General features: G+C 46.0%; 1 protein-coding gene across 1 annotated transcript; it reads left to right on the forward strand.

Annotated features, from left to right (window-relative positions):
- The first annotated feature begins 2,250 nt into the window (after window positions 1–2,250).
- LOC126525113 (ficolin-1-like) lies at window positions 2,251–16,820 on the forward strand. Its single transcript, XM_050173172.3, has 6 exons — window positions 2,251–2,577; window positions 5,709–5,910; window positions 6,591–6,733; window positions 7,417–7,522; window positions 11,627–11,794; window positions 15,989–16,820. The coding sequence occupies exons 2-6, from the start codon at window positions 5,760–5,762 to the stop codon at window positions 16,303–16,305; spliced, it is 885 nt and encodes a 294-aa protein (XP_050029129.2). The 5' UTR covers window positions 2,251–2,577; window positions 5,709–5,759; the 3' UTR covers window positions 16,306–16,820.
- The last annotated feature ends 4,063 nt before the right edge of the window (window positions 16,821–20,883 follow it).

Below are 20,883 nucleotides of genomic sequence, written 5' to 3' on the forward strand. Positions count from 1 at the left end.
TAATCATGAAAAGAAACTACTTATCACCCTTGGAACTAATTGCGATCAATACATAGGGTACACATTCGAATACACGACTTTCAACCCGAGAGTTCACAAGGCATACCTACTTGAAATTATTTTCGAAGCTACAAAACGACGCACCGGGCGATGTTGGTTATTCGTCTCATACTCACATAGAGAGAATTATGACACCGTTTATGCAAGATCACACATTTCTGTCTACTTACCACATCCATTTCCTTCTTTTTTTTCGAAAGCTGCATTGCCACAGCTTTTCTGTTAAGCTGATGCCCCTTAATGGCGATTAGATCCATTCGGCGCTGCCTGTTACGTGGCATCCTTCTTGCGTTCCCCATTTCTTTGTATTATTGGCTTCTTTGTAATGTATCTTAAACGTACTTTTGATTGAATATACAGCAGGAAAGGCTACCCTTAAGGGCCGTTCAATTTATGAACATAAGAAATTAAATGATGTCATCCGCGTAAACAGATATCTCAATACAATTCAATCCTGCTGTTTCACCTGCTAAAACCACGACCCTATTACAGCTCACGCTGTAGTGGGGGACCCTGGACTCTTTTTGATCAGCTGCAGTTCCTCAACGTGCCATTGAAAGCACGTGTATGGTCACTGCGAGGGCGAAGCTTCTCTACTTTTTTTATTAATTAGTTGAAGAAGTTGACAAAGCTGAATACTTTAAGCACTAAAGCATTGTCTGCGGAGGACTGCACCACCGTTTCTTCCTGCATGAATTCTCGCTTTTACGACAGATCTTTCAATCATGCGCCATCAGAAATGCATTCGCTTCACCTCTGACTTGTTTGGTGCACCATGCAGTAGTGTCACGACAAAGAAAGCGTTGTGTTGTATCGTTGAGTGGAATAAGGGCAGAAAGAAACAATGTGGACAGGAGAGACGCTTACCTACACAACATGATGCGCGAACTGCCCAAGAAGTGAACGTTTCTAAAGAAAGCATTGGTGCATTTGGGGAATACGCATACCACTTCGTGCCAAGCAATTACATGAGAAGTCCCATATATATGTTGAGATGAAAAAAATGAACTGAAAATGAGTTAATTGGGGAAGTAACAATAACTTTCCTTGAGTGGGGATATTGTGTATCGCACAGTTGAGACCTTACGGGAAAGTCGAAGGAGCGATCATTATCTGTTCGGTTAAGCAGAGAATAAAATACTCTACACTAGTTGGCATCGCGATTTTGATGTTAAAGACACTAAATGACAACCACCGTTTTATGAACAAGGTATTAGTGTCTTTGCAGATGGTATTCAATGCACTGATGTGTCTTTATTTTAGAATTCGAGGGAGGAGGCTGTATCCTTCACGCAAGCAATAGCGATACCGCTCGAGACGGGACGAATATTACGTAAAGTAGCATGCAAAAGCAAACGACCAATTTTGTAGAGGTGGCGGTGTGTATTCAATTCCCAAGTACGTAATTAATATCCTTATCAGCCATGATAAACTAAAGCTTTAGAGATATAGAAAGAAAGAGTTAAGCGGAAGGGGGGTGCACAAGAAGCAGGGACGTTCAGCAGACGCACTTCGAAATTGTCACGAACCCGGGCTGCTCGTCAGCATACCACACGGAAGTGCGACTACTGAAACAGAAATGGCTCTTAAAATTCGTGTGTTTATGTCATATTAGCGTCCATAACCTAACAGAAATACCGAAGGCACTGTACTGACTACAATTTTGGCAGTCCAGTTAAAGTTAGCGGCATCGTTCGTCCGTACTCGTATGTCTCTGAACTTTCCGTGGAATAACACCTTTAAGTACTCCATGGGGTGCCGTTATTTGTATATCTATTTGAGAGATTAGATCCGAATTTAAACCCATTTTAGTATATGCTTATTGACAACCGCGGTATACTTTCGCTCATACAACATATCTGTTGAGGACGAGCCATCTGTGGCCCCGTGGAATTTCCTTGAAGCGTATACTCTCCGAAAAGTTTCCTTCCTTTACCAGCAAAGGTACCACGTAGCCGCTCAAATGTGCTGCCGCCCTCTTCCGCCGCTGCCGTTCTGTCTAGAGACGCGTGCAACGGACACTCCGCTTGCGGCCTTAACGACCTCTGCTTTCCACGTAACCCCGCAATCTGCCGGCCTTTCCACGGTCGTCCGACGTCTGCGCGGCCATTGCGACCCCTCGGCGAAACCCCCGGGGGGCGCCGCGCTCCGGCGGCCGATGCCCGCGTGTTGTGCGGATGCGCGTCAACAGGCCGCTTGGCGAGAGGATGAACGCCTGCGTGTATGTTTTGCCTGCTCTTCTCCTCCTCAATTTCGCAACGCGAATGCGTGGGTGAGTCGGCTTGCGGTGAGTGGCGGTGCCGATGCGGGCGGGGTTTTCCGCGAATGCGCGCGCGCGCCTCACGCTGGGCAAGAGTACTGCACGCGCTTTAGAAGGGCAGCGCTCGCTTTTGGCGGGAAAGGCGTTCGCACGTGCCGGATGACGCTCGCGACCGAAGCGGTCTGCTGAGGCCTCGCAGCATCAAATTGCAAGTCGGGTGTGTTGGCGCGGGCTCAAGCTCCTTCCATTTGTCTCGGGTAAGTCTTTCTGTTTCTTTTATTGCGGTCTCGTAATTACGAAAATAAAGAAAACTGACGGAAGAAGAGTACTATTTATAATAAGTGCGCATTTGCTTACTCCATGCCTTATAACATGTTCTTCTGTATAATTATACATTTTGATGTATTTACTTTTTCGTTTGTTTTCTCTCACCACTGCGCTGATTTGTTTTTCTGCTACTTTCTTTATTTTACTGCTTTAACCCACGTTTTGCATAGGTATTTTTTTTCCTTTAAGAACCGAGGGTGCCGTTGCAGTCATTGACTTTGGGGCCCCTCGTCTTCATACTATCTGTTACCTACTCATTGTTATTGAAGCGGGAATAAACTGAACTGAACTGGAGTGAACTGTCCCGCAGGAAAGGAAGTGCACGGCGGAAGGCTTGAAAAACCCCTGTTGTCAATATTATACACCAATTCCTTCTTAACTTGGCCTTCAGACCAAGGATCTTTATCTAAGCGGCATGGTTTCTTAGCAAACTAAAATTATTTGAGACAAATCTGTGAGCAGAGACCGAACACTGAGTGAAAAAAGAAGACTGTTTAAATAACAGCGCAAATGACAGAACACGTAAACGCTTCTAATAAATTTATAATTAACGTGTACCAGCACAGCAGTAAGAGGAGCTTGTGTATACCAAGTAATTCGCCTAAATGACACTTTAAAGCACATACCAAGTCACGAGAACATTTCTCTAAGTGTGTCCTGCATGTGAAGCTGCACCTCGAGCGCCTCACTACTATATAAGTGTGGTCGCCAGTAAGCATACTTGTATAGACATGAATTAATCTTGAGAACAAACGCGGAGATCACGTAGCTCTTCCAAGATACTGTATACGAATATCTTTTCCGTTTTGGAGCTAACAAAACGGAGGTAATTTCTCACTGTTTAATAGGCGAAATACAACGATTGAATAGTGAGTGACAATGTCGCAGTTGTTAATTTGGAGTGTCGACCTGTTTTGTTTTTGTCAGTAATACGGCATGTGAGAAAATAAATAAGAAAACCGCAATATTCTTCCTTTCTTTTCTTTGATCAACGACTGCTATGTGCGTTGACCACATATAAATGTACGCACTTCAGGAAAGGTGTTTAAATTTCGGTTTACACTATTGTCTCATCCTATATGATAATGGTATCAGATTATGGGCTGCTTTTTTGTAACGACTATATTGTCACACGGCTACATTACTATGTGGCAAACGCACAGTATTAGGCTCTGAAAGCGGTGGTCGCTGGTCAAGCCAAAATTAATTATCTGAATGTTGAAGGGCACGCAGACAGGTGCTGGCATACTAGCACTTTTATTCTCGAGTTATTAAATTTTTAAGCTTACATGACGTATTTACCTCGTTTATTCACATGCTCATGTACACCACGTTTGTGTCCTCAGCTCGGCGGTTGCCTCGCAGAGCTGTTCAAATACAGGGAAAACATAAAGAGCAAGACATATTTTTTTTAATAAGGTAGTTGTCACCCGACAAGCTTGCGCCTAGGTGGGAATGTTAATGAGGAACAAATATTGTCGCCCCGGCAGCTACCGCAGAGTGGCATAAACACCACAGCAGTATAATAAAAGCAACGTGTACTAGAATACAAGAGTGGAATAAAGTGCAACGTGGTGCACGAAATGACAACACAACGCCACTGCATGTTAAAGAGAGATTGGCAGCCAGCTTGCTTGAGTACGTTTATCGGGACCAAGTGGCGACAGCCCACTCGAATCATAAGAATGGATTTTCTGCATGCGTAAAAATGAATTCGAACGCACACAACAAGCATTCTGAAGTCATGAGCGACAGCATACGTTTAGGCTAGAAATCCGAAGGTTAGAATGAGCGCTTTCCACTAGGATTGTCCTGAGGGGCTGGAAATGGAAGGGTTTCAAAGAAACATGAGCAGGAAATAAGGACCGTAAAAGAAACATCCCATGTAAATCTCAAGAACCAGCATTCATTTTAGGTATAAAGGTTCGGGGAAAAGTGGGTGCGGCTGATATTCGTGTTGAGAATGAGAAAAAAATAGAGTTTCGGAGGCCATGTATTCGGGAAGGATGTTATCTTGTGGTTTCTCAAAGTAGAAAGAGAGAGAGAAATATATTTATTTAAAGACTCATAAGTCTTCCAGCGTGTGCATAGTCGTGTCTGTGCTAATCTGTCTGGGAAACGGATTAGGAATTCAAAGGCGCAAAGCGAGAGAGAGAGACAGAGAGACAGAGGATAGAAGAAAATAAAAGCGTGTAAAAATATGGATTTGGTATTTACGTATAAAATTATGTTCACTGAAAGACATTATAAATTATGGCAATGAGAAAATGCAGTACGGCGGTTCTAATGTGTATATATAGCATTTTATAAAGCTTGTCCAGTAAGCTTGTGGAAATTCACCGAAGATAAGGTAAACTTGGTTTGTCGTCGATTATCGTAACAGAATGGGCACCAGAGGGAAGGGTCACGCAGAGGAGTTCACGGCAAAGATTTAGGTAGTTTGATGAGATTAGGAAATTCGCAGGAATGACTTGAAGTCGATAGACACAAGACGGGGCTAATCGGAGATTGTTACTGTGACCTTCAACCTACGGTGGACATAGATCATGATGATAATTATGTTGATGATGATTCTGAAGTTGCTTAGCACACCCTTAACTTTGTGTGCTGAGTTGCCAGCTCCAGAAAGACTGATTTTCTTTGCCGCATCACGCAGTGTATTTCTTTTATTACGTGAGAAATAACAGCTAAATCCACTCAATATGCGCTGGTATTGTTTGTTCTTTTTAGTCACGGGCATATGCTTGAATATACTTGTAGCAGTCATAAAACGCAGCATCAGCGATCGACAATTTTCCTTGCGATGCGTAATAGACTACCTTGTTATCGAAGTGATAGTACACAGAATTCTTGGTCCAGCCGCTACTGAACTTCCTGTGGAGACATTTGTATCGGCGAGGATATTACCGATTCCAAATTTTTGTCATTAGGGCAGTGCCGGTGTCGCGTCTCTATCATTGTCTAGGCATACTTAAGCTGCTATAATGAACGATTGCCAGCTTCATTTGTATGTTCGTTATGTCGGCTTTATACTGTTATTGTGATTTACACTGCTTTACAGGGCCGAACGAGTTCACAATTTCCGATTTTCGGACGCAAAGGTTTAGCAACAATGAACTGGAAATTTTTGTGCCTTGCCTTCTCTTCCGTCTACGTGGTTTTATGCGCCACGCGTGCGTCAGACGCGGCTACGTTGCCGTCTTCGATTGTGCAAGCAGAGGAGCGTGTCAACGAGCTCGTCAAGATTCTCTCCGACATCAAAAGTAAGCATGCGCTCGTTTCATCTTGCACAGTACACTCCGCGAATATGGACGCTACCTTCATGAGAGAAGCATCGAACGTAATTCATGCACTAGCTTTGACGCTCACACAATGGTGCAGCACAAGTACATGACAAAGCGATACTTAGGTTTGAGGCTCCAGGATCTCCCATTAGTGAAACAAACAGTTCTGGTTATGTTTCTTTCCTTACCTGTCATTCTGGCTGTAGTGGCTTTTGGCATTGCGCTTGTAAGCACGAGGTCGCGAGTTTGGTCCCGCGACCCCTAAGTGTGTAAACACTTTGATGGCGGCGAAATCAAAAGCGTTAGTTTACCATTCACAGGGTGAACATTAAAGAACTCTACGCTGTTAAATGTTTACACCATCGAATGTGTTTTCTTGTCACACTGGTAACCCCCTTACCGTTAGGGCCTTACAAAAATTTATAGAGGACGACAACGGAGCTCTAGACGGACTTGCGAAAAAAAAAAAAAAAACACGTAGTTGAAAACTATTGAAGCATTCTGACAGCCTTGAGCCGACAGAAATATCCAACAAGAGAATTTCATATGGAGTGATATGAAACTCTGCTTACTTGGTACAAAAGACAAATTTTGGCATCAGCCCACAACTTCCATGCCACGTCTTGGTTTGTGAGCTTCTTTATTGACTCTCTTCGCAGAAAGCATACGGCCACAGAATTGCGTCGACCACCTGCACGGGGGTCAGACGACGACTGGTCTCTACAACGTCTTCCTTCGTGCGGACGACATCACAGGGAAGGTGGTTTACTGTGACATGGATACAGACGGAGGAGGTTGGACGGTGTGTGCGCGGCAATTTATTTTCTCTTGCGGGAGAACGCTGCTTCAAGTTAAAATATCAAAACAGAACGCTGTTCCTTAAATTTATCACGCGTATGTTTACCCGCCAAGTGGTTCATTTTACAGTTTCACGTGTGCCTAAATTTCTCTCAAATTTTTATGCCGTTTGCTCATTCTCGGTATCGTAACAATTTCTCTGAAATACGAATATTCGCGCTCCTCCCGCAGAAATATGGGTGAAACAGTGTTTATCATGCCGAAAGCGTGGAAATGCACAAGTGATTTCAATAAGGTACACTCACGTGTCCCAACCTATGGACCGTGAAGAGAATAAGCACCGCATTCATCATACTGTCATTTCCATGCTCCACATTTTTATGAATCTGTAGGAATAGATCGGTATAGTCAGCCATTAACGAAGTATGCTTGAGGTTTTATTGAGGATGTATATTTTTATTTATTTTTATTTTGTGGTATTTGGTGGGCGAGTTAAACTGAACGAACAAGGATAAAGTACAGATCTCGGTTGATGATTCTTTCCGTTTCTTGAGCAACGTTCAAGAAGTCGTCACTTCCTGTTAGCAGCGATTTTTCTTTTTTCAGATTATACCATGATTAAGCAAAAATAAGCCAGTTATATAATAGGAGCACTTCTATTTTCTGCTAACTTTGCACGTTACGCAGGTGATACAGCGGCGCGGGCAATTCGGGAACGGCGCCTACTACTTCTATCGAAACTGGACGGAATACGCCACAGGCTTTGGTGATCCAACTAAAGAATACTGGATCGGTAAGGACGCACAAGTGTTGACTACGCCGCATGTGCTGGAAATAGTCTCATTTATTTATTCTGTATCGTATATTTCTCCTTATTATTACGATATCTCCTTCATTGTGTACAACTGGTCCATCCGGTAATATTTACTACGTTCTTCTTTATCACAAGCCCTAGATATAAAACGTGTAATGCTGGCTTAATTTAAGCTGACGGGGGGCGGCGGGGTTTAGCTAGGGTTGCTAACTCTCGAGTGGATGAAAACGCTGTGACGTGGAGGGAAGGGGGAGGGGGGCTAACGACAACCGACTTTTTGACTACCAGGGGCTGCCAGCGTGCACTCCCAACAAATATGAGTATTTTTAGTCAAGCCGCGCCGTGATTTACAATAAGAAAGGTAAAGATATAGATGTCTCGCTACCACCCCTAACAAAACGGATAGAAGTACAGTGAACTGTGGAAGTATAGAACACGAGCAGTTCCACAACAAAAACCAAACCACTTTATGTTTCTGGCAATGTAACAGAACACAAAATAAAGAAGAACGGGCGAACGAGCTCTCATAACTATAAAAAAAAGGAAATCTGGTTTAAATAAAGTTATCCAGACGAAAAAAGAAAAGCAAAAGTCAGGACGTTTGCCCCTTTCGACAAGGTCAAATCGGGAGAATGGACATACACTCAAGTTTTGGCACAGTCCAGCAAAATTCAGGACGTTTGCCAGCCTTATTCTGATCGTCTTTTACAAGATGGCTGCCAGTGTTTCACACTTTGGCCCTGGTAATCATGGCCACAAAATTAGTTAGTCGGCCCTGTGGAGGCATGTGGTCCCATTTAGAGAAACAAGAAACGCACATTGTGACGGTGACAGGGACAATTTATGATCCAGTCGGAAAGGAAACTTTACAGAATCAACATCATAACGCTTCTCGGTCAACTTGGTCTCTACATCACGAGTAAAGAACGCAGGCAAAAAAATGTACCTCACCTTCCTTGACGAGCTTAGGATAAGTAGCGATATTCACGCAATACACAAGTCTCAGATAACAGCTATTTATTAGTATTAGTATTAGTATTAGTGTCTCCGGGACCCTTCTGGACGATTGGCACGGTGGAGTTTACGTTAGCAGGAGTACGACGTGACCATCGTGTACAAGTCGGGCCGCATACACGAAGACGCTGACGCACTCTCGCGCGCCCCTATCGACATACCGACCACGACATTGAGGACGACGGCGCTTTCCTTGGGGCCGTAAGCGTTACTGATTTGTCCACACGGCAGCACGCAGACGACGCACTACGGCCTATATTCGAACATCTGGAAGGACGAAACCCAACAATACCCTTGCATATTGCTCGAGGATTGTCGTCTTTTTGTTTACGGCATGGCGTCTTATACAAGAAGAACTCCGCTGCCACCAACAAGACCTACCTTTTGGTCGTTCCAGCAGACCTCCGTGCCGAAGTTTTGTTCGCCTGTCATGACGAGCCTCCGTCTGGCCAGTTGGGTTTTACGCGAATACTTGATAGAGTGCGCAAATCCCACTACTGGCCGAGACTTGCTTAGTGTGTTAAGCGGTACGTCCAAGCCTTCCGTGAATGGCAGCGCCGAAAGTCGCCAGCTGCGAAGCCTGCGGGATTGCTGAATCCGATTGGCCCACCTGGCAAACATTTCGACCAGGTCGGCATGGATCTTCTGGGCCCGTTTCCATTGTCATCTTCTGGCAACAGGTGGATAATCGTCGCCACGGACTATTTAACGCGATATGCTGAGACAAAGGCGCTGCCTCGAGGCGCAGCTTAGGAGGTTGCCCAGTTTTTCATACAGAGCATCGTCCTACGGCATGGCACCCCATCGCACGTCATCACAGACCGAGGCAAAGCCTTTACAGCACAGCTGATTGAAGACGTTTTTAAACTCAGCTGCACGACCCATCGAAGGACCACTGCCTATCATCCACAGACAAACGGCTCGACCGAACGACTGAACAAAACGATGACTGACATGCTGTCTATGTACGTACGTCGACGTACAGCACAAGACGTCGGACGAGATAATCCCTTACGTAACGTTTGCCTATAATACTGCCACGCAAGAAACAACACGCTTCACGCCGTTTTACCTCGTTTACGGCCGTGAAGTGCAGACTATGTTAAAAGCAATGCTGCCGTGCGACAACATGGATCATCTCGACCTCGCCCAAGATGCCGAACTTTTCGTGCAACGCGCGGAAGAAGCCCGTCAGCTTGCCCGAGTGCACATAAAGCAACAACAGAGCATCGATGCGCACCGTTACAATCTCCGCCATCGACATGTCGACCTCCAACCTGGTGATCAATTTTTCCGTGGACTCCCGTGCGCCGAAAAGGACTATCCGAGAAGCTTTTGAGTCGCTACTTCGGACCTTACAGAGTGTTGCAGCGAATTAGTGACGTGAACTACGAAGTCCTTCCTGACGGAAGTCAGCCTCCCCGACGTCGACAACCGCAATCTGAGATTGTGCACGTTGTGCGGTTGTAACCGTACTATAGCCCCTAATATTCGACGTTTTCAGCCGCTTCGGTTAGGAACTTCGCAACAGTCTTGGGCGTATTCCGAACAAGACCGCCAAAGAGCTGCTCCTTTACGCGTCTTATCAGATGACGCACCTTCTTCTCTTCCGACATGCTCGGATCGGCACGCTGAAAGAGACGCATCATGTCCTCCACGTACATCGTGACGCTCTCGTTGGGCTTTTGGACGCGTGACTGAAGGGCCCGTTCCGCTTTTTCTCGGCGATCGGGGCTGGAGTAAGTCTCCAGTAGCTTGCGCTGGAACTCAGGCCAGGATGACAGGGCACTTTCGCGGTTCATAAACCACGTGCGAGCACCATCCTGGAGGCTGAAGTAGAAGTTCCTGAGTTTGGCGTTGTTGTCCCAGTTGTAAACGCAGCCACGCGCTCGAACTCCGCCAGCCAGTATTACACGTCTTCAAATGTATCGCCATGAAAAGCCGTCGGCACTTGGGAGTTCAGCAGCGTCAGATAAGTTGGTGTCACCCGTTCGGTAGAAGTCGCAGTGGTTGCAGTCATCACTTTTTCCTGGAGGTTTCCAAACTCTGGGGCGAGGCCTCGGATTCGCCGGCTTGTGCGGTGAACTGGAGTCAACTCCAACTGTGGGTCGAGGTTCTTTCTGCCCAGTGGGGTCTCCTGCATAAGTTGAGCGTGCCCAGCACCTCCACCAAATTGTCGCGTATACCCTGCTGGAGTATACAAGCTGAATCAAGATACAGGCGGTTGCACTTTACGAAAACGCAAGCGGCGACGCGCGATGCCGAGACGAACCTCGTTCTCCTCTTCTTCAGTCTCTTGCTGCGCCACACCATGTGGCAATATAAGGGAAGGATGAAAAAAACCGTAGACGTAAAAGATGCACACAGTCACTGTCGCCAAATGCGCGAGCTGCAGAGCGAAACAAGTAGAATCTTACTTCGTCAGTTTAACTGCAGTATCAGCCAGTAAACATATTTTCGATTGTTGAAGACTGAAAATGAAAGTAAGAGTTAAAGCGTGTTAAGCATTACGAAAAATAAATTCCTTGAAAACACACGTTCTTAGAATTTTGCAGGACAGCGTGAAAGCCACGGACAAGAGAGCGAAGAGCAAAAGCAGTCGCGACCAACTGCTGTGTCTCAGGAGAAAGGAGAATAATCATTGATAGTCTGCGCATGCGCTGTTCTTTGTCCTGTCAGGTTTGTCCGCGCTACTTTAATTTGTTTGGCAGCATGAACAGACTCACCCAACAGCACATCTCCTTAAAACATGTTTTATCCGTACGTGAAATATGCAGCACACTTTGTTGAACCACTGCATCCACCTTTAGCTCACTATTAATTTGGCACGGTATTTCAGTATTATAAATGAAGCCCAGAGCGTTCCTTTGGTAACACCCATAAAAAAGGCAACACACTTTTTTCTTGTGTATTGCAGTGAGCACTTCCCTGTTGTTATTCTATTTATTATTTTTTTTTTTTACAAACGCTACTAGAACAACGTCACGATCCATGTTCTTTGCTGGGATGACAACATTGCTTACAGAGGCATTGAAGTAACATTTTAATTTTCAACGTTCTCATTAACAGGCAACAAGGCATTGCACTCTCTGACAGCCGATTGCGACAACATGGAACTGAGGGTCGTCCTGAGGAATGATACGGGCGAAAGCGTTTCAATCGAATACGACAGTTTTCAGGTCGGTTCGGAAGAGGAGCACTTCAAGCTGGAGTTGGGAAACCTCCTTGGTCCACCTGGTATGTACAACAATCTATGTAGAGCAGACAGTTCTAGTATAAGGACAGTGTTGCGTAGCGTTGTTCCGTATACATGTGTAAAACTTATTTTTATCTTATCCATAGAAATTATCATGAAACGTCCCTAGCTAAAGATGCAGAACTGCTTAGGGACAAGACCATTAGGCTGATGTATAAATTCATTACCATGACCACAATTTAAAGGCATCCATTAAACTTCTATACGAACAAGAAATACTCAGTACCCTATACATATGCCTTTCTTGTGGTAAATTCGCGTACATACCTTTCTTATGGGCTGCCGCCTTCTTCAGGTGCACCAATTATTCACATTCCGAGAATATATACATATGAAAGTTACAAGGGTTTCTGATTTAGGGTCATTCGTTGTGATTTAAACATATATATGCTAGTTTCAACGAATAACTATTGGTCAGCTACATTTGAACATCAAAGTTAAAAAGCTACGAGTTATGGCAGCCTCTGAGAACCAACGCTCACAAATTGTGACAGCGAATATAACTTGTAGACTAGAGGACAGCAATTTATTGCTATGACGGGAAAGATCGACCCTTAACCTCTGTAACGACCTTATTTCTGAGGAATGTAGTAGTGAGACATAATTATATCGGGAGCAAGGGCAGAAATAATGTGCTGTTGCAGAGATCGAACAATGGGCCATACCGGGTGTTTTTTATAGAAAATACAGATTTTCTATATTAACGCTATCAGAACATCAAACGTCGTTTTCGCAGACGTGTTCCCAGGTGAGGCGGACATACTCTGCCGCTTATAGCGCCTGCTTCATAAGGCTACGTAAAAAATGATAATAAAACGCATCGATTACTTTTTTTAGTGCTTTAGGGGCAGTTTAAATGGTGATGTCGAAGGCAGTCGTATGTTAATGCATCCTCATTTTTTTTTTCAAAACCTTTAAATGCTCACGAAATTCGAAATATTTATTATCGAATTTCAGCGATAAAACCAGGCGATATCAAAACTGAGCGCCACATGAGGGCCGATAAGTTCGGCCCCGCTATCATATCACACTGCACTGCCCCGTGACGGCAAGCGCGAGGAAGTTGGGAACCGAGCGTCTGGGTCAGTCGCGGCAGCTACTGATTACGGCACGCTTTGCCTGCCAAGCACGTTCAGCTGCGTGTCGGGTCAGGACTCACCGCGGCATGCTATCATTCAAGCTTTGCTCCCGCACTTCCTTACGGCGCGCTGCCGTCTGACGCACAGTGAGGGGCGCTGACATTGCCTGTCTTGAGCTTTACAATTTGACGACGAATATCTCGAATTAGGCGCGATTTTCAAGCTACACGAGATAGGTGTGCGTGAAAATGTCGCTGCCTCTAAATCTGCTGTCTGACATCTGTCCCCAAGGCACTCATGAAAACTTAATTAATTAGCGTTGGTTATTGATCTTCTGAAGCGCACGTTATTAGCGGCAAAGTATAGAAGTCTCGTCTTGAAACTCGACTGCAAGAACGACAAGTTCGCTGTACTTACTACAATTTTATATTAAAAATCTGTATGATTAAAAATACCCTTTATAACGAATCTACGCTCTGAAAAAATAGCGTGCTTATATGAGGCCTGGAACGAAGTTGGTGCGTACCTGAGACCTGCATTTTACATATCACAGCACCGCGGTTTCGCGGCGTTGAAGTTGCAAACAATGTACGTTGAGATCATATTAACGATGGGGCTTTTTTTTGTGTGGTTAACCAAGCAAATTAAGCATTAAACATATTTTTTCACACTTGGAAAATAAGAGTCAGACACTAACTACAACTGAACGTATCTGTGTTCGCAGTGTGGGGTAGGTCATTTCTCTTAATCTGCAAGAATTGCATAGGTGCATGCAATTTCCACCTTTCTATGGACAGCAATATACGCTGACTACACACTGTGATTGCAAGAAAGTAGAGCAGGGTCTCCTACCACGGGAGGCAGCCAGCGGCGCTCCATAAGCGCTGGATACTACGCACATGTGAGGAATGACCCTACGTGCACAGCCACCTCCAATGCCATGACAGATGAGCTGGTTAACGGCAGTGTTTTCTTAGCAATTACGCAATGAAACAGCAAGCGCCACCGAGGTATACCTAATGTAATAAATACTCTCCCTCAAGCGCGGAATTGCTTTAATAAGCGCTGTAACTTTCCACAAAGATTCAGGCCGTTCGGCTATTCACCTGCATGGACAATCATGGCCACTGCTTTCTGTATATTTTTTTATTCCTTAATTTTTGTAGCTTGATTATTTAATCGAGAATCGTAGAGGATGTATTTGTGGAAAATTAGATTATGTAGCCTTTGCTTTGCCACAATATGCCAATATGCAGCCTACTTGCGCCATGCTGCACGCTCCCTCTTCCTTCCCCTCTCCCTCCCCCCTCCCTACAGACATGGCGTCATTGCACGGCAACAGTATAAATTGACTGGGCTGCGCTCTAAAATGGATTTCAATTCCCTCGCTTACGATATATGGATGAACAAAAACAGTTGTTTCATAGCAGCTTCATAAATCTCCCGCTGACTGTTCTCCTCGCTGCAGTTAGATACGATGAAGGCACACTATCGGTATAATAGGAACAATTAGGCAGACCCTACACACAAGTTGCAATCTACGTCAAGTTGAGTTTGGTTAGGGGAGTAAGTAGGGGCGCTATAACCTAAAGCCATTCCCAAGTTTGCTATTGCAATTCTGCAATCATCCCTTCATAATTGGTGGAAAAACTCTTGGGCCACCCCCACTTCACCTGTCTGTCACGCGATGTCACGAAAAGCGCGGAAATGGCTCATCTGAAACGATACGTGCGCAAAGATTATGCAGCGTTAGGCCGAACGAAAGACACATTAGCATTTCTGATTTGACGCTTTTTTGCCATTAGCCATCTGCTACTGCTCGAATGTTATCGGGCAGCATCCACTTCGCCTGTCTATCACGCACGTCACAAAACCTCAAAAACTCAACACGTTATAGCTACGTCTACGAATTAAAGATGGTATGTTATGCCGAAAAAAAATTATTTTTCTTCTGAATAGCCGGAGCGTGCAACGTTCCGAACGGAATAGAAAATGGCTGCCCACGGATCACTCAGACACTGCTCGCACCTGCCGGAGAGCATGGATGTATTTGCGCATAATAAATCTTTTTACATGGTAACGTTATCGAGCCCTTTCGGGAGGTATATGACATCGTTCTGCCAACTATTCCTTGTTGAGGATCCGTTTTAGCGGCATTTTTAACTGTACGTTGCACGCCGCCGCGATTTTAGGCAGGCCACCGCAAGCGCTGCAAGGTGTAGCGGACCAATGGCAGACGCCGGCACCACCCTCTTCATCCGGTTATCTATTTTCGCTGCGCTGCCTCAGCCCCATAGAAACTCTCTCCACTTGAGCGGGCTCTTCACCTCTTGTCAGCCAACTAGATAAGAAAAACCGCTCAATGCAGGCAATGCTATTCGTTTTTAAAGCAAACAAATGTTGACCTCCACAGGGAGGAGAGCGTTTCATTGGGCTGTTAAGAGAAAGCTACTAGTCAACACTCGGTGCTTGCGTCAGGCAGTTACGTAAGTTTGACGTCAGGAGATTGGAATAAAAACAGATTGGAATGGTTTTACATTATAGGGTACTAGGTGTTGTACAACACGTTTCGATGAGTGAAATTGTGTTTATATTTTACTTTATGCAATATGTAATGCCAAGCGATGCTTTTTTTCTGCTCCACTAGGCCAATCACAAACTGTGCCGGAAGGTAACCTCCAAATGAGGCATTCATATAATTAATTGCATTGCATACAATTGCGTTTATTATTCATGCTACGCAACATGGAATGCCATAAAAATAAAAGAAGCACCTGAATATTATGCACTATTCTATTTTGAAGTCCATGTGATTTGCAGATGCTTTTCAGTTGGCATAATGTATAACTTTATCAAGTGATTTACTGTTTTCAAACGCACAACGATGATGTGCTAGATGCACTGTACTGTCGGTCTTAAAGCATTGCTCTTGGGTATGACATGCGGTAAAATTACGCGAAATTGCAAGAACTTTGGAAAAAAAAAGAGGTACGCTTTGGAAAAATCTTAAATCTCAAGGTTACCATTTACTGGCAACGCAGCTTTCTCCCAAGCTGAGCGCGCCAGTTTACAACAAATTTACGTTGCAACACGCAGGCTGGGACTCTCTCAGGGACGGCCACAACTGCGCTTTCACCACTTTCGACCAGGACCACGACAACGCGCCGGACAACTGCGCCATAAAATTCCGCGGCGCATGGTGGTACAACAAATGCCACGCGGCCAACCTGAACGGGCTCAACATGAACGGCTGGCACGAGAGCTTCGCCGATGGCATCGAGTGGAGTCTACGTGGAACTCCGGGTCATCTGTACCACTACTCGTACCCGAGCGTCACTATGATGATACGCCCCGCCGGAACGCAAATACAGAGGCGAACCAACGTTCTTGAGAGAGATGAGGGAGACGTTTAGCCTGTGTTGATGGCTGAAATTTCGGATACCCACGGATGCGTCTGCCAGCCAGCTGGACTCGTCAAGCTAGTAGACCGACATAGCTGAGCAATGTTTACGCTCCACTCCGCTTAGGCTTCGCCATATCAGGCGCTACTGATGCTGTTTTTCGAGAGCATGTCTAGTTATACCCTGGAGAATTATCTCGGACACCTACCTCATCTACCTTTCCCCTATGCTCCTTCCCCTTTTCCATTTCATCCGTATGACTTCTGTGAAAGAGCGATCACATTACTAAAGAAAAGGATTTTGACCACCACCACCACATTCCGGCGGTAGAGATAAATACGCTCGTTTAGGCGGCGCTGGAAGGCGGCTCTCAAAAGTTCAGTGCTGGAAGACCAGCACTAGGCCGTCCGGCAAGCCGAAGATGCTGCCCGAGTCTAAGGAGTTCGAGCCGCCTCCTGAGGCCATGCCTACAAAAACTGCCGGTCCATTCTTATTAATAAAGTTTATTTTCTTCTTTTTGGCGTTTTCGACGACCGCAGACTCGAGCTTCCTTTCACGTTTTGTTTCTCGGAAACTCGAGCTGCGCAATGTAAGCTTGGTTGCAAAACAACAATTAAACCAAGTGGACGCCCCATAACACTCACATACAATGACTCGACAGGGGAGCGAGGGCAGCGTTCGGCTTGGCGCTGCAGTGTGGGTGTTGTATGCACAGGTACTATGCTGTTGCCGAAGAACGTGCGTCTGCAAAAAAAAAAAAAAAAAAATGGCCGACGATCACGCTTCTTGGTAATGCGATCTTCGAGCACAGCTGCTGCCTCATTTCAACAGGCAACCGCATGCAGAATACGCAGTGCCCAACGGAAGCGGCTCTGCGTTTCGATTTTAGCAGCGCACACCGTGATCCTCAGCTATCGAGCCGGCGCGCCGGCGACGCGTCATCTTATACTGGGTCACCGCCGTCGTGAGTGGGGGAGGGCGACATTAGCAATTATTATTGTATGTTTCTTCTGAGATGGGATTAGGAAATTGGTGGAGAACAGGGGTATTGAGTACAGGTCACACACTCATTCACTCACAGACAGGCCTCAATGTGGCCGCACAAGGTTGGGGTTGGAAGTAAAAGTAAGGGAACGAAACGCTATAACTGTCTTTTGAGTCACCGCAACGGCACTGCCCAGGTAAAAGGAGACACAGGGCAAGAGTGGAGGCGGAAGTAGGATAGCGAGGCGCAAGCACTGCCAGAGGCGACAAATGTCACTGAGGAATGCGCTCCGCAAACGGGGAAGCGAGAGACACAGCTGAGAGCCATGCAGCCGTGCAGCATGCGACGCGGGGACGGAGGAGCGGCGAGCCGTGGCTCATACGCGAGGCAGCAAGGAGCGCTCGCCGCCGCGACAGCGGGTGAAGGGACGACGAGGGCGGAGTGGACGGTAGCAGCGAGTCACCGCAACGGTACTGCGCTGAGGAAAGGGGCGAGAGGATACGCGAGAGCACGCGATCCGGCTTCGGAGGACAAAGAAACAGCAAGGCTCGCACCGCGCGCGAGAGAGGCACCAGGAGCGCGCGCAGCTGTAACAGCGTGTAACCTTGGTTACGGCGAGGCCGACGGCGAGGCTCAAAGGCGACGCAAGAGGCAGGAACGGGCGCTAAATTTCTGCGCTCTAAATATACTACGACACATGACGCGTCAAAAACAAACCTGGGAGCGAACGCTTCCTTTAAGAAAATCTGAGGACACCAAGTCCTTCTTATGAGTTGTGAATGCGAAAGCATCATATATTGTTCAGTTGAACGGCGGTGAGTTGTCCTTCGAGTTAGATACACCTCGCGGGCAAGCGAGTCCGCTGAGACATTTGGGGTGCTTTGATTAGGCCTTGGCGAGGCGCATTTAGGGCGCAAGCGAGAGCTTGCGCTGGCAAAGAACGTGCCGATAACAGAGGCTTTCGAGAGTGACGGTGACGTGGCTTCATGGCGATGTGATCTTCCCTCACCCAGCACTTGGCGTGCTATTGCCGCAGTGGGTGTCCCCTCTGCTCCTCCCTGTTTCATCGAGGTACCCTCGTGCCGTGATGCCTAAGCCAATCGGACGTGGAGGAAAGACAAATATAGGAGGCAGCATTACTTTATGCAGCCAGTCTTGGCAAGGGAATGTTCCCTGAACCTACAGTTGTGGCCCAACACGCTTGCGTCGAGATCACGGAACAAGAGACCCTATAACGTAAAACTATATTAATTTGTTTGTATTCAAATTTTCTGACGTAAAACTTACGTAGCCGCTGACGCGAACATCGGGTGGTGACCCGCACCGTTGTCTGAACAGCTAAATCAAACGCTCTCGTTTATAGGGGCCACTTGTTTTTGCTGTCAAAACGAATGGCATTGCTTAAATTCAGAGGTTTTGCTTAGCTAACTGGTCGACAAGACGCGAGGAGCAGGCTTAAGTGGAGAGTGTTCTGATGGGGCTGAGCCAGCACACTCAAAATAAATAGTCGGATTTCCCTTACTTAGATTGCGGTGGCTCGTCGAAATTCGCGGCGGTCTGCAATGGAAGGATAAAAATTCCTTCCACATGGATTCTCAGCGAAAAAGAGTTCACATAGTGGTGCCGTATACGTACCGAACTGGCTCGATTACGTTATACTCCCACGCAAAACGTTTTATTATGCAGAAATAAAGCCATGCTATCCGGCAGGTGCAAATATACAGTGCCTGATCAATCTACAGGCAACCATTTTATATTCCCTCCAGAACAGGACTGTCTTTGGGTATTCGGGGGAAAAAATCAGTTTTGTTCGGCATATTGATGCATATTTAACGCGTACACCCCACTTGGAGGCGTTGAAATTCCGCGGTTTTGTGACGTCGCCTGACACATAGGCGAAGTGGGCGCAGCCCGAATACTTTTCTCCCATAGCAGGATGAGGAAGCAGGAACAGACGGAAAGACAGGGAGGTTTGACAAATAGCAGAGGGCTAATGGCATAAAGGCGCCGAGTCAGAAATAATTATTTTTCATCTGTTGAGTGCATACATGCCTAACCAGTGTGTACACGTCATATGGGATGGAGAGCTATCGCGTTTTTTGTGACGTCGCGGGACAGACAAGTGAAGTTGGAGTGGGTCGAAAATTTTCTGAGCAGTTGTGAAAGGTTGCTTGCAGATTTGGAATAGAAAAGTTCGGAATAGCGTTATGTTATAGCACCCAAGAATCGAGATTTGCTTAAACGTTTGGTTCCCAGTAGCTATGCCATTAGTTTTTATTCGGTGCGCGTTTGTCGCCTGCCCTGCCATGGTTCTGCTCGAAGAGCGGGAGCACTAAAACCAACCGCGCAGCTTGACGTGCGATCTGGTGTTGGGCCACCCAGTTGGCTTCAAACGCGTTGCGGTATGCTCCCCCCTATCTTTTTCTTACCTCGATGCAAAGTGAACTCTCTCGAGTCCCGCTCGTGACATGGCATCGCAGCCAATGGGAATTTAGGTGCCGTGTCACTGCTACAGGCACTGACTTATTCGCTCAATGAACCATTAGATGGTTTCCCATCAAAACTATTCTTAATTTCACGTTCGATTAGAAACGAAATTATGGGTACCGTTCTGTTGGAACATTACTCGTTCGAAGCAGTGTGCGTCTATTGTAGTTTTCTTATGTTGACAATTGATATTATTTGTAGCGATGCTATGAGAATGTTGTTAGAAAGAAGCCAAACAACATGTGAAAGGGCAGTAAAGCAAAGACCGGGAATAAACTGTGGTTTCGCTTGGATGTTCACTGTGCCGAGGTCAAATTAAACGAAACGAGATGAAATCCGACGTGTGAAGGACAGCTGAAGCATGAAGGTCAACGAACAGGTTTCAAGTAGCTGCCATATGGCAGTGCTACTCTGTTTTCAGATTACTATAGAGAAGTGTGCACGCTCACCAGACCTAATCTAGAGCCCGTTTCTTTGAAACAGTCATTATAGTTCGTAATGTACTGTTCCCAACTGGTGTGCGAAAGAATAAAGTATACTAAGATAACTGAGATCCTACACACCATTGCATAGTAGTGTTGGCCCGCTGATGAGGAAAAATAACAAAACCGGATCTATCTCCCTGGTACCCGCCGTGGCGGCCTAGCTACTGTGGCGTTGCGCTGTAAAGCCCGAGGCTGCCGGATCAAATCCCAGCCGCAGCGGCTGCATTACGATTGGGGCGCAAAGCAAAATCGCCCGAATAACGTGCATTGGGTGCTGGTTAAAAAAACTGAGGTAGTCGAAATTAATCTGGCGTCCCCCACTACGGCTTGCCTCATGACCATTCCTTTTTATTTTGACACGGGAAAACCAGGAATGTATTGTTTTTATTTGTTTTTCTTCCCGGTCTCTTCATAAGACGCACGAAGTGGTTGTTTATCTATGCACAACGATGCTATTTTAACGCGATAGCGTTAAGGGTCCCGTGTCGCAAAAAAATCCGGTGCCGGCGTAGGACCATGGAATAAGAAAACGGAACTTTAGAGAAGGAATAATGCACCTTCCAATGTGGTACGAAAACAAGAAGCGGCAGCACATGCAACTTACCAGGGTACCCGACAGATTGTGCTGCTCAA

This window comes from Dermacentor andersoni, chromosome 3 (genome assembly GCF_023375885.2).
Source record: "Dermacentor andersoni chromosome 3, qqDerAnde1_hic_scaffold, whole genome shotgun sequence".
NCBI lineage: Eukaryota > Metazoa > Arthropoda > Arachnida > Ixodida > Ixodidae > Dermacentor > Dermacentor andersoni.